The sequence below is a fragment of the Onthophagus taurus genome, chromosome 8 (assembly GCF_036711975.1).
Source record: "Onthophagus taurus isolate NC chromosome 8, IU_Otau_3.0, whole genome shotgun sequence".
NCBI classification, from domain to species: domain Eukaryota; kingdom Metazoa; phylum Arthropoda; class Insecta; order Coleoptera; family Scarabaeidae; genus Onthophagus; species Onthophagus taurus.
Window position 1 is genome coordinate 7687409 of NC_091973.1, and position 14631 is coordinate 7702039.

The 14631-nt window shown below is 31.0% G+C and overlaps 1 protein-coding gene across 1 annotated transcript; it reads right to left on the bottom strand.

The window, feature by feature from the left end:
- Positions 1 to 805: 805 nt before the first annotated feature.
- LOC111419468 (uncharacterized) lies at positions 806 to 13988 on the bottom strand. Its single transcript, XM_023052281.2, has 7 exons — positions 13868 to 13988; positions 11741 to 13167; positions 11567 to 11676; positions 1753 to 3251; positions 1551 to 1703; positions 1104 to 1497; positions 806 to 1043 (listed from the first exon to the last, which is right to left on the bottom strand). The coding sequence occupies exons 2-7, from the start codon at positions 13138 to 13140 to the stop codon at positions 892 to 894; spliced, it is 3708 nt and encodes a 1235-aa protein (XP_022908049.2). The 5' UTR covers positions 13141 to 13167; positions 13868 to 13988; the 3' UTR covers positions 806 to 891.
- Between the last annotated feature and the right edge of the window lie 643 nt (positions 13989 to 14631).

Here is a 14631-nt window from a genome sequence, read left to right on the forward strand (position 1 = left end):
AGAGGACACTTTTATTAACACTTTGGGAAATTTTCATACTCATATTCCAAGAAATTGATTTTATACGAATTTTTAAAACTTAATTGGCGAGAATTGCAAAATTCGAAAAAATTGTCGATTATTTCAAAAATTTATTTCTCAAGAACTAAAAGTGATTTTTCAAAACGGCTTTTTGCATTAAAAAGAGGATACTATAATTAATAATTGGTGATATTTCCACAACGATCCTTCAAGAAATGAATTTATAGCGAATTTTGAAAATAATCGATGAAAATTGCAAATTATCAAAACTTCAAATATTGTTTTCTCAAAAACTAAAAGTTATTTTTCAAAACGGGTTGGTTCATTGAAAAGAGGACATTTTTATTAACACTTTGGGAAATTTTCATATTCATATTCCAAGAAATGGATTTTCTACGAATTTTTAAATCTTAATCGGCGAAAATTGCAAAATTTGAAAAAATTGGCGATCATTTCAAAAATTTATTTCTCAAGAACTAAACGTGATTGTTCAAAACGGTTTGTTGCATTAAAACAAGGATACTTTAATTAATAATTGGTTTGGGAAATTTTCATACTAATATTCCAAGAACTGAAAGTGATTTTTTTAAATTGTAAGGAAATAGATGTATTATTGAATTAGGATGATTGTTACAGGTAACACAAAAATATAAATAAATAACATGTATATATTTATTATAAACACGTAACAATAAAGAATAAAAAATACTGAAAGAAGAATGTATAAAAAGATACACAGAAGTTTACCAGAAGCGGATTGTGTGAATAACATTTTTTTTACATGAAAAATATAAAGCTCTCGAATATGGGTTTAAGTTATAAATATGTGTATATATAAGGCAAGAATATTTACAAATTACATATGTATATTTAGCGTTGAACGCGGATGATGATATCACCTTCCGGTAGTTTTTTCATGATGTTCCAAGCATCGATTCTTGACAAACACGTTAAATCCACCCCGTTTATGCTCAATAATTCATCACCAGCTTTTAACTTACCAGATTTTTCAGCTGCACCACCTTTAATAATAAATTAGTAATTAATTGAGTTAATACAAAATATTTTATATATGAACATACCAACAAATAACTTTTTAACAACCAATGGCACATTTCCTTGTGGAGAATCTTGTCCACCTTGTATACTAAACCCTAATCCCGCTCCATCTTTTTGTATAGTAACTTCGATTATTTCCCCAACACTTTTTTCCTCAACTTCAATTTTTTTATCGTCGACAATCTTTGGCACAACTTGATCCGTAACAGCCGATTGTCGCCGAGGTGTTAAAGAAGTTTGAACATCCTTTGAAGCACACGCGGTTATAACAACTTTGGGAACCTTCTCTTTAAGTACTTTTAACGATTCGCCGTGAGAAAGATTTTTCATAGATTTTCCGTTTATAAATAAAATTCGATCGCCTTTTTCAAGTTGCCCATCGCGATTCGCTGGACTTCCCGTTCGTATTTTGTGGATCTAAAAAATTTATAAATTTATAAAAATTAATAATTTGTATAAAATTTTTTTACCGTAATTTCTTTAGTTTCATAATCAGCCCCACCGGCTAAAGTAATTCCGATACTTCCACCGAGAACGTCGGGTTTTAAACAAATAATTTTTAAATCTATTTCGGGTGATATCCCATATTCATCGAAAACCATGGATTTTATTTTAGTGATATCCTAAAATATTAATTTTATTTATTTTTATTTTTGGGGTAAAAATTAGTACCTGTGATGATTCCTCATCGTTTTTGGGGTAAATTTCGGGGGAAATTTCGGGTGGTATCGACGTTCTTTTAGTGGGTTTCGGTTCGGGGGAAATTTCGGGCGATTTTTTTGAAGTGGGCGAATTTTTAGGGGATTCCTTTTCAAAATTTTTTCTTAAATCGTTAACACTCGCCGCTTTCACAAATCGCGTTTTTGGGACGATATCGATCAAGCTTCTTTGTTTGTTAAAAACAATTTCTGTTTCGGATTTAATTAATTCGCGATGCGTCGTCTCGGAGGTTGATCGGGTTAAAATTTCTTTCGAATCGATTTTTTCGATTTCTTTTTTTAGCGTTTTAATTTCGGTTTTTAATATTTCATTTTTGTGTTCTTCTTCGAATTTTCTTTGAATTAATGGCGACCCGACTTTTAGGTCTCTTCCACTTCGGCATCTTGCGGATGCTAAAATATTTTTTCGATTAATTGCTTCAACTGATTGGGCTTTTAATAATCGGCGGTTTAAGCTGTCGTAGTTTGAATCGGATTTTGATAAAATTTGTCCCGTTGGTGAGGCGGGTGGGGAATTTTTTGATATGTAACTCGATTGGCTCGAACTTAATGCCGAATCGTTATCGCTTTCATCTTCGTGGACGTCGTTGATTATTTTTGATTTTTCCAAAAAGCCGTTCGATTTTGATTTGATTTCTGGGGAATATATGTATTCGAAGCTGTAATCGGAGCGGGTTGGCGATGTTATGCTTTCTAACGATTTCGGAGGGTCGTTTTGATTATTTACATTCACCGTTAATTCAATCTCTTTGCTAGGACTTTTTTGTTTTTGAATCACTTTTGATGGCGTTTTTGGTGAAAATGAATAAGTGTGCCTATAATTTGGTTTGGGGGTTTCTGATTTTTTGATTTCGGGGAAAATTGGCACGGTTATTTCGCTTTTTATTTCTGGTAAGTCCACGAAAGGTTTTACGTTCACTTCGATTTCAGGGATATTTTCTGGGATTACTAAACCTTTTAATCTCGATAAACATTTTCTTCTTTGTTCCACCATTGCCGACCATTTATCGGGTTTATTCGTCGAAACATCACAAAGACTCATCGATCTCCCCGATAGTTTTCGAAAAACGGGTTCTTCCTCTTCTTTTGATAAATTTAAATCAAAATCGCCTTTTAGTTTCGAATCGTCTTTTATTTCTAGAGTTAATTCCGATCTTGATAGTGTCTTATATTTCTCGGGGTTATCACTCAGCGTTATATTATCCGTGCTAATATATTTTTTCGTTAAATTCGTTGGTGTGTTTGAAAACATTGCGATTTTATCTCGTACATTATTTTTGGGAGGCTCGCATTTCAATTTCCAAATTTCCCTCGGCTTTATCGGCGGCGGCTTTTCAGATATTTGCTCTACTATAGGTTCTTCCTTATTATCTTCTTGATAATCCGGGAATTCGTGCCCATCTGGTGGTTGCCTCGAATAAATCGGCGGTACATCCATGATTTGCTCCAAATCTTAAAAGAAAACAAAATTTTTTTCACTTTTTATTTTAGAAAAAAAAAAACGATGACTCACAAAATTAAAATAATTTTCGCGTCATTCAGGTTGCGAATAACTTTTTCGACTGCCTGATAATCACGGTTCTTACTTAATCTTTAGATAACTCGCCCGATAATTTGTATAGATGAAAAAATCCTTCCGAAATATTTCGAGAGCGCGTATTATTCGCGATAAGATGACAATTTTATCTACGCGATAAATATAATACAAAAATAATAAAATCAATTCGCAAAATAAATGTTGTAATTTCCGGAATTAATCATAAAAATTTTGAATCGAAATTCGCTTGGTGTCGGTTGGGGGCGTGCGCAAAAACAAACAAACGCGAAGCGAAAACAAAAGAAATCGAGACAAACCTGATGGTGGGTGTTCGGCTCAAGTAAACGGTAATTTTTTAAAGACTATTTCGTTTAATTTTATCAAACCTGATGCGATGATCGAAGGTGCGTTGACGATATCGTGAATAACATCCACTTTCGGCGTGCAGAAGATGACACGAGGTTCCATATCGTTTAGTTCTTCTCGGATCGCAAAACGCGAGAACATTTCTTCGGAACGAAACCAACCTCGCGGTTAGATCATACTCGAAAAACCCACGAGTTCTTACTTTCACACCGCCGCTTCGGAGTAGAGGTACAGAGAGAACAAGGCTACAGTTTCAACCGAACATATGGTTCGTTATAACACTTCAACTTCTTCAAGCACACGTTCAAAGAAAATATTTCGTTAAAAAATAAGACAGTTTTAATATTGAACAAAATTAATAATATCGGAGCGAATTCATCAATATGAGTTTGATGGCGATTATATTATATTATGTATGATAAGATAAAACGAATATTACAACTGAAACAATGAGGAACGCGTCCGATCGGAGTCGGGTTCGATCGAAAACTGGTACCGATCATCGCAAAACTACGTTAACCGGTCGATAATTTTTGATGGTGCTCCCCAACAGCCTCCCTTTTCGATCCACGAAAATTTCGAAACAATAAAGATATACAACGAATTAAAACCAAATCGACCTTAATAAAACAGTAAAACGAAAAATTTTAAGTTTTCAAATGTTGGTGGTCGTTCCGTGTCCAAAAATAAAATCGAAACGATTACTCAAACTATTACCACTGTATGGCGAACATCGGGTCACTGGACTGCTGATTCAAGGGCAGCAGGAATCTTGCACAGATACTATACTCGACCGTTGGACAAGTACAGGTCCGTCTCCGCCGGGGACGCGATCGCGAATCCGCAACGTTTACCGCGTTTACAACGTTCGCGACCAACCGAAAACGACGACTGGTTACCTGAATCCCTGAATCCGTGAATCCGATGCTCCGCGACAGCATACAAACCTCCACGATGACGAAGAAACAAAAATAAAAATGTTCCGATATCTAAAAAATTTTTATTTGCCTTCATTACTACAAAGATATCCTATTTTTGATACGAATACTTCCAAAATATCATAGTATCATATAATGAGTCAGTGAAGTGCGGCAGAACCAACCCCAATTTAAAGGGGTAAAATACTAAAATTTTTTAAAAACCATCAAAATTATTAAAGAGAAAATTGCCTAATTTATAAATCAAAAATAATAGGAAATTAAACTCATTAAACTCGCGACCGGTGTAATTGTTATTATAAGGAAAATAAAATATGTTTTAAAATTAACACTTTGTGTTTAAATAAAAATCTGATAAACTATAAAGTGAAGACATTACATGGCGATCCTGCCAGGATTTAGAATATGATTTTGAACCCCTGTATAATTTTGATGACTATCCAAATCAATTGAAGTATAAGTTACAAATTACTTGTAATGAAGCTAGAGAAAATTTAGTGGTATCAAAGATAAATAGAAAATGTAAGTTAGATAGTAGAGCTCACGATGTTAGCTATAAGTTAGGAGATAAGGTGTTATTAAAAAATGAGTGCGGAAATAAATTGGAGCCTTTGTACAATGGACCTTATGAAGTAGTGGAAGAAAAAGCTCCAAATGTGCTAATTAAAATTAAAGACAAAGAAATATTAGTGCATAAACAACGTGTTAAACAGTTTAAACAATATGTTCAGTGAAAATAATAAGAAGTGTAGAATGAAGAAAAAAAAGCATATGTCAAATGGTTTTTTTTTTCTTTCTTTGGCGGGGAAGGTGTAATGGAAAAATACCTTAATAGATTTCATAAATTAAACCATGTGCAATCTTACGCCAAAGAAAGGAAATATCATATATTGTTGACGACAGCAATTCGGCCGTCGACGTATTTGATAGGAATAAGTAGAATAGAATAGTATGGGAAGTCTTAAGCAAGCTCTCATCGATTAAACTCGCGACCGGTGTAATTGTATTATAAGGAAAATAAAATATGTTTTAAAATTAACACTTTGTGTTTAAATAAAAATCTGATAAACTATAAAGTGAAGACATTACAAGTCAGTGAAGTGCGGCAGAACCAACCCCAATTTAAAGGGGTAAAATACTAGAATTTTTGGAAAATCGAAATTTTTTAAAAACCATCAAAATCATTAAAGAGGAAATTGTCTAATTTATAAATCAAAAATAATAGGAAATTATTAGAGTTTTCAAAAATTCCACGACAGCATACAAACCTCCACGATGACGAAGAAACAAAAATAAAAATGTTCCGATATCTAAAAAATTTTTATTTGCCTTCATTACTACAAAGATATTCTATTTTTGATACGAATACTTCCAAAATATCATAGTATCATGTAGTGAGTCAGTGAAGTGCGGGAGAACCAACCCCAATTTAAAGGGGTAAAATACTAGAATTTATGGAAAATCGAAATTTTTTAAAAATCATCAAAATTATTAAAGAGAAAATTGTCTAATTTATAAATCAAAAATAATAGGAAATTATTAAAGTTTTCAAAAATTCCACGACAGCATACAAACCTCCACGATGACGAGAAAACAAAAATAAATATGTTCCGATATCTAAAAAATTTATATTTGCCTTCATTACTACAAAGATATTCTATTTTTGATACGAATACTTCCAAAATATCATAATATCATATAGTGAGTCAGTGAAGTGCGGCAGAAGCAACCCCAATTTAAAGGGGTAAAATACTAGAATTTTTGGAAAATCAAAATTTTTTAAAAACCATCAAAATCATTAAAGAGGAAATTGTCTAATTTATAAATCAAAAATAATAGGAAATTATTAAAGTTTTCAAAACTTCCACGACAGCATACAAACCTCCACGATGACGAGAAAACAAAAATAAAAATGTTCCGATATCTAAAAAATTTTTATTTGCCTTCATTACTACAAAGATATTCTATTTTTGATACGAATACTTCCAAAATATCATAATATCATATAGTGAGTCAGTGAAGTGCGGCAGAAGCAACCCCAATTTAAAGGGGTAAAATACTAGAATTTTTGGAAAATCGAAATTTTTTAAAAATCATCAAAATTATTAAAGAGAAAATTGTCAAATTTATAAATCAAAAATAATAGGAAATTTTCAAAAAATCATATTGGCTGTATTTTTGATGATTCCGATGCTCCACGATAGCATACAAACCTCCACAATGACGACGAATCAAAAATAAAAATGTTCCGATATCTAAAAAATTTTTATTTGCCTTCATTACTACAAAGATATTCTATTTTTGATACGAATACTTCCAAAATATCATAGTATCATATAGTGAGTCAGTGAACTTCACTGTGAACTTCACTGTGAAGTGCGGCAGAACCAACCCCAATTTAAAGGGGTAAAATACAAGAACTTTTGGAAAATAGAAATTTTTGGTTTTGGTAACAGTACACTAAAATATCATAAAAATCACTTGGCAAAGTTTCATACACAAAATCAACTGCCTTACGAATAATGTTTTGCTCATAAGCAGTTCTTAATCTTCAAGTATTTGAGACCATTAGATTAATATATGAAGACCTGAGTAATAAGGACCAAAATAATAATGAGATATTTAGAAAAAATCATATCGAATGTATTTTTAAGAATTTGACATATGTTTGTTAAATTGAAACTTACAGATTCTAGTTTATGAAATGATATAAAAATTGTAAAATATTATTGAAATTTCCCAGGAAAAAATATTAAAGAAGAAATTGTCAAATTTATGGATCAAGAATAACACCAAATTTTCAAAAAATTATTTCGACTGTATTTGTAAGAATCGTCATATGAAATATATGTTAAATTGAAGCTTCAAGATTCTAGATCTTATGATATGATATAAAAACTATATGGTAATATTATTGAACTTTCCACGAAAAAATTATTGAAGAAGAAATTGTCGAATTTATAAATCAAAAACAGCACCAAATTTTAAAAAAATCATTTCGACTGTATTTTTAAGAATCATGATATGATATGTCTATTAAATTGAAGCTTAAAGATTCTAGTTTATGATATGATATAAAAACTATATGATAATATTATTGAAATTTCCAGAAAAAAAATATTAAAGAGGAAATTGTCAAATTTATGAATCAAAATTAACGCGAAATTTTCAAAACATCATATCTACTGTAATTTTAGGAATCTTGATATGATATGTATGTTAAATTGAAGCTTAAAGACTCTAATTTATGATATGGTATACAAATTATAACATAATATTATTGAAATTTCCAAGAAAAAATTGTCAAAATTATAAATTAAAAATAACACGATATTTAAAAAAAAATCATATCGACTGTATTTTGATGAATCATGATATGATATGTCTATTAAATTGAAGCTTAAAGATTCTAGTTTATGATATGATATAAAAACTATAAGATAATATTATTCAAATTTCCAGGAAAAAATTATTAAAGAAGAAATTGTCAAATTTATAAATCAAAAATAACGAGTAATTTTCAAAAAAATCATATCGTCTGTATTTTTAGAAATCTTGATATGATATGTATGTTAAATTGAAGCTTAAAGATTCTGGTTTATGATATGATATAAAAACTATAAGATAGTATTATTAAAATTTCCAGGAAAAAATTATTAAAGAAGAAATTGTCAAATTTGTAAATCAAAAACAACGCAACATTTTCAAAAAATCATTTCGACTGTTTTTTGAAGAATTATGATATGATATGTCTATCAAATTGAAGCATAAAGATTCTAAATTCACAATTATCCATGTTGCAAGTTAAATAATTAAAATAATTAATTTAAAAGAAAAACTTCTTGCAAGACTAGTCTAGACAGTCTGGAATTAATTTTATAAAAATTTTCGAATGTTATTTGTGACATGTATATTTTTACATAAATATTATGTGTTTTATATAGTTTCATTCACTTTTCAGACTGATGATGGGGTTGAAACCCGAAACTAGTTTCTGATTTAATTAATAAATAAATTTGGCAAGCAAAAGAAGTTTTTCTTTTAAATCATTTAATTTAAAGATTCTAGTTTATGATATGGTATAAAAACTATATGATAATATTATTGAAATTTCCAGGAAAAAATTATTAAAGAAGAAATTGTCAAATTTATAGATCAAAAATAACGAGTAATTTTCAAAAAAAATCATATCGTCTGTATTTTTAAATATCTTGATATGATATGTATGTTAAATGGAAACTGAAAGATTCTAGCTTATGAAATGATATAAAAATTGTAAATAATATCGTTGAAATTTCCAGGAAAAAATATTAAAGAGGAAATTGTCAAATTTATAAATCAAAAATAACACGTAATTTTAAAAAAAGCGTATCGACTGTATTTTTAGGAATCTTGATATGATATGTATGTTAAATTGAAGCTTAAAGGTTCTACTTTATGATATGATATAAAAACTATAACATTATATTATTGAAATTTTCAGGAAAAAATTGTCAAAATTATAAATCAAAAATAACAGGAAATTTTCAAAAAATCATATCGACTGTATTTTTAGGAATCTTGATATGATATGTATGTTAAATTGAAGCTTAAAGACTCTAGTTTATGATATGGTATAAAAATTATAAGATAATATTATTGAAATTTCCACGAAAAAATTATTAAAGAGGAATTTGTCAAATTTATAAATCAAAAATATCGCGAAATTTTCAAAAAATCATATCGACTGTATTTTTAGGAATCTTGATATGATATGTATGTTAAATTGAAGCTTAAAGACTCTAGTTTATGATATGATATAAAAACTATAAGATAATATTATTGAAATTTCCAGGAAAAAATTATTAAAGAGGAAATTGTCAAATTTATAAATCAAAAATAACACGTAATTTAAAAAAAAGCATATCGACTGTATTTTTAGGAATCTTGATATGATATGTATGTTAAATTGAAGCTTAAAGATTCTAGTTTATGATATGATATAAAAACTATAACATAATATTATTGAAATTTCCAAGAAAAAATTGTTACAGAAAAAATTGTTAAAATTATAAATCAAAAATAACAGGAAATTTACAAAAAATCATATCGACTGTATTTTTAGGAATCCTGATATGATATGTATGTTAAAGTGAAGCTTAACGATTCTAGTTTATGATATGATATAAAAACTATAAGAAAATATTATTGAAATTTCCAGGAAAAAATTATTAAAGAGAATATTGTGAAATTTATAAATCAAAAATAATAGGAAATTTTCAAAAAATCATATTGGCTGTATTTTTAGGAATCGTGACCTGATATGTATGTTAAATTGAAGCTTAAAAATTCTAGTTTATGATATGATATAAAAACTATTTGGTGATATTATTGAAATTTTTCACGAAAAAAATATGAAAGAACAAATTGTCAATATGTTCATATGTAGGTAGGTTTGCCGATGTTCTACTCTTTCATGCAACAACTCTGAAAATTATATATGCGGCAACATCTAGATAATGTGTTTCCCGGAAGATGGATAGGTCGAGGTGGTCCAATGGTTTGGTCAATTCTCTTGATTTTTATTTTTGAGATCACTTAAGCCACCGAACATAATATTGAGCAAGTATTACGAAATTAGGATACATGCTGCTACCAACACAACCCGCCAACACCCTAGTAGTGGGGGGTCGTGGATTTGGGGAGTGTTTTGTAATACAATTGTATATAGAAAATATGGGAAATAACTTCGAATACTTGCTGTGATGTTAGTTTTAAATGTGCTATGTATTCTTGATTTGAAAGTAAATTTCTTTGATCTCTAGAAAACTTTCAAGTTTATGCGTATAGGTTGAGAATCACCCTGTATTGAAGGTAGGATCCTTCAGAAAAATTGTTTAGTTTGTTAAGAATACTGAATATTGATTATTAATATTGATGCAACATGCTCTTTTTTCATCATGTTTACATTTAGGTACTAACTTAATAACAGATTCAACATCTGTGAGCAATTTGAGATATTCCTTAAATATATTAAAAAACGTTGATGTTACATCTTGTAATGTCTAGTGCAATTCTGTAATGTAGCTAACTTGGTGATAAAGTTCTTAATTGTCTTCAATAATTGAACTAAAGAACCACGCCAATACTAAAATATCAAAAAAAAATGACCAATTTGCCAATAAAATTATTAGTATTATAATTTTTAAGAATCATGACTTGATATCTATGTTAAATTGAAGCTTAAAGATACTAGTTTGTTTTTTTTAAGCTTTGAAAAAATTTTCAGTTTCTTTCAAAAAAAAAAAATAGCAGTCCGCATTTTTCTTCATCATTCTGAGTTTAGCGGAGATTGCATATTGAAATATGTGTTACCTACATTTTTTCAGAGTTTATTGACTCTGGTAAACAAAACTAACCTGTTCTAACATTTTGTACTTTGCATTCATTGATTTTAATAAACATTTAACTGGCGTGCAATTTAAATTTCTAGAAAGATAACAAACATTACACATAAATATAAGTATCTATAGATAAAAACATGTACATAACTTTGTCTATTTGCCAAATATTAACAATTATGTCTTCTATGAAAACGGCATGAATCAGATATGTTCCTAAAAATTGAGTGTTTATTAAATAAAAAGGAAATAAATCCTTACAACTTAAGGAACCGTGATAAAATTGAATAGATTGATAATAATAATTATAACAAGTCATACGTCACAGAAAAACAGTTTTATTCGTACATCTTGTATCATTTTTTTTTATCTACACGACAAAGTTTCAATCTTCTTCAAAAAAACAAGGTTCCACTTAGATCTTTTACGATAAATCGGTTATTACAAGGCTTTACCTTGTTAATCGAAGATTTAATCAAGATGAAATCATGCGACTTTATTACTTTTGGTTACGTCACAATAAATTAAAAATTAAAACATACATACCGTTTTCCTCGTAATCATAGAGATACGTGAGATTGGATTTTTCACTGATTTCATCCGGTGCACAAGAATCTGCATTTTCTATTATAACAACTGGATTTTCGGTGTTTACACTGAAATTAAAATATTTATTAATTAATTATAAATTATTAATTAGTTTTTATATAAAATTTGTACCATTCTTCTTGGATCGTTTCTTCTTCGTCTTCCCCTATAGTTGCTAATTTCGATGAAGGACTCCATTCTAAAGAATAAAATTCCTCCTCGCACCAATTATCGTTGATATGATTCTCGTTGTTGTCCATGACGATGTAACATTTTTCGTTTTCTAAGAAATGTTTAACGATTTCGATGGAATTTGTAATTGACGATGTCTTTGGGACGAAATCGACTAATCTCGGGAGTTCCTCATCTTTTTTTAATCCGTTTTTAGACCGTGGTGGGGGTGAAGGAATTTCTTCGATTATTTTGATTTGTTCAATTTTAACGTCTTCATTCCCGTAACTTAATGGGGCGTCTTGGAAATTAGCGGGAGGTTGGAGAGTTTCGACACTTTTCGGTACATTTTCTTCGACTAATTTGCTAAATAAATAATTTTCGTTTGAAAAGTCGATATGTTTTTGAACCGGGGTTGGCGTTGAAGGTAAACTTCCGGAAAAACTTGATGTTGTTGTGGCTGGATAAGATCCTAATCGATCAACAACGGTCGATATAGAACTTCCGGTGTCGTCGGATTCGCTTAAGCTATAAGCGGATTCTTGCGAAAATAAATCCGTGTAAACTTCGGCATCTGGTGGGCAAGAATCTTCGGAAAGCTTTCTTAGTTTTTTGTTCACTTCCGGGGATTGGCGCAATTTTCTAAAACTGTTATAAGGCGATTGTTTGTTTTTGAAATTATTTTCGCTGCAATTTTGTCGCGTTAATGGTACGGGGGGTTCCCCGGAAATATCCCCAAATCCTTTTGGGGGTATAACGATCGAATTTTCTTTCGATTTTCTGTTCATTTTTCTCGGTGGAACTGGAGGAGGGGGAGGTGGAGTTCTTTTCTTTTCTGCGCTAACAACCAAAGGTAAATCTTCTTTTAGTGATTCTTCAAATCGGTGTTTTATCAGCAATTTTATGACCACGTTCGAATCTTTTAAACATCGAACGCAATCGATTCGAGTCATCGTGTTTACTGGCACTGCATCAATTTCTAAAATTTCATCACCTTCCACCAATAACCCCCAAGAACATTGCACTCTTGAAGCTGGGCTATTTAACGCGCACGATTGGATAAAAAGGCGCTTTACAAATTCCGCCGATTTTGTTCCACCTTCAAATTTTAAACCAAAACCGAGCTTTTCACCTGGTAATCGATATACTAACACTTCTTCGGTTGTTTCTTTTTGGACATCTTCATTTTGAACATCTTGATTTTCGTCATCTTTTTGAATATCTTCATTTTGAGTATCCTCGTTTCCTATTTTTAAAACGGTCACGTAATCTTTTGGGGTGTTTTCCTCGGGGGGTTTTGAAGACCCCACCGCAACAACCGTGACGTATTCTTCATTATTTATTGTTAAGGGCTGATCCATTTTATTTTTTCTTCGTTGTTAGTAAGTCTAAAAATAATTAAAAATTTTTTTTATTTTGAAGATGCAGAAGAGAAAATCTTAACGGAGAAAGATGAAATCTAATTAGAAAGTGGATAAGTAGAAGGAAAATATTTAAAATGATTGTTGAATACTGATTTCAAATGGATTGATTTTTTTTAAAGGTTAAATTAAAAAGTTCCAATTGAAAAGGTCACCATGAAAAATCCTTGCGTATACTATTTAAGGAGGCGGATCGACTTAGCCGCGCCAATAACCTATATAATGACGGCCGTCTCAAAACAAAATTAAATAAAAATCGTCAACGGATTATAGCGGATCGGGTTTTGAGGTCTCCGAATTTGCATACGGTGGGAAAGAAAGAGGCGCGACATAGAAAGACACCCGGGGAATATAATGAATCAAAAGTAGGATGATAAATGCTTCAAAAAGAAAAAAGGTTTAAACCAAAATTGGGTCAATTGAGAAAAATCTTAAAAAAAATTGATATTTTTTTAAACGATGTATGTGTAAAAGCGGTCGAGTATTCGAGGACGTAAACGCTATAACGGTATCGCATTGCTCTTTATGTGGACCGCGGGTTCGAGCCCGGAGGGAACGATGACAACAGCCCCCGGGGCTTGATTACGTTATTAAACTAATATTGGGGGATGATGATTTTGATTTGCCTCCACCAGAACCATTTAATTCAACTTTCATGTTCTCTTACCCGCGTGGTATTTTGTCAAGACATTTTTCAAGAATGAGGCCGCTTCTGTCCGGGTGAACCGCGGCAAAGCGCTGCACGTTGGCGATTATTGTAAACACTGGCCGAAGAGGTGCTGCTGTTCAATCCGGATCCGGAGGCTCCAAACGCGAAGTGGGGTCTCGTGTTCACTCGCTGTTCTTCGGCCGATCTTCAAACTATCTCCCGTTCACCAACGTCATCTCTCCTTCCATATCTCAAAACGACACAATTTTGCACCAACATTTTCGCAACATAGATATCGCGCACTCCCTACTATCACCATCTAGTATTTAACATACTAAATACAGTGTATTAATTAATTATCGTACCCGACGTCATCATTGCAAGTATGTAACCAACATCACAGTATTTTTATTGCAATACGCGATTTGCGTATGATGCGTATTGCACTGTGATATTGGTTGCATACTTGCAATAATGACGTCGGGTACGATAATTAATTAACACATTGTATATTTGTATATCGCCAATTTGAGGAAAAAACACGTCAATTTCTACATAAGAATCTTTAAATTACACCCTTTTACTGTATTAGATTAACATTGGCAATAAAAGTTGAATAACAATAAAAATAATAATAATAAATAATAATAATAATAATGCCTCTCTGCCCTCGGTCCAACTCCTCCTCCCTCAACTCACTGCACCCATTCAACATATGTTCCAACGTTTCCCATTCCTCCCTGCATAGCCTACACCACCTCTCCTCATCGGCCATTCAGTAT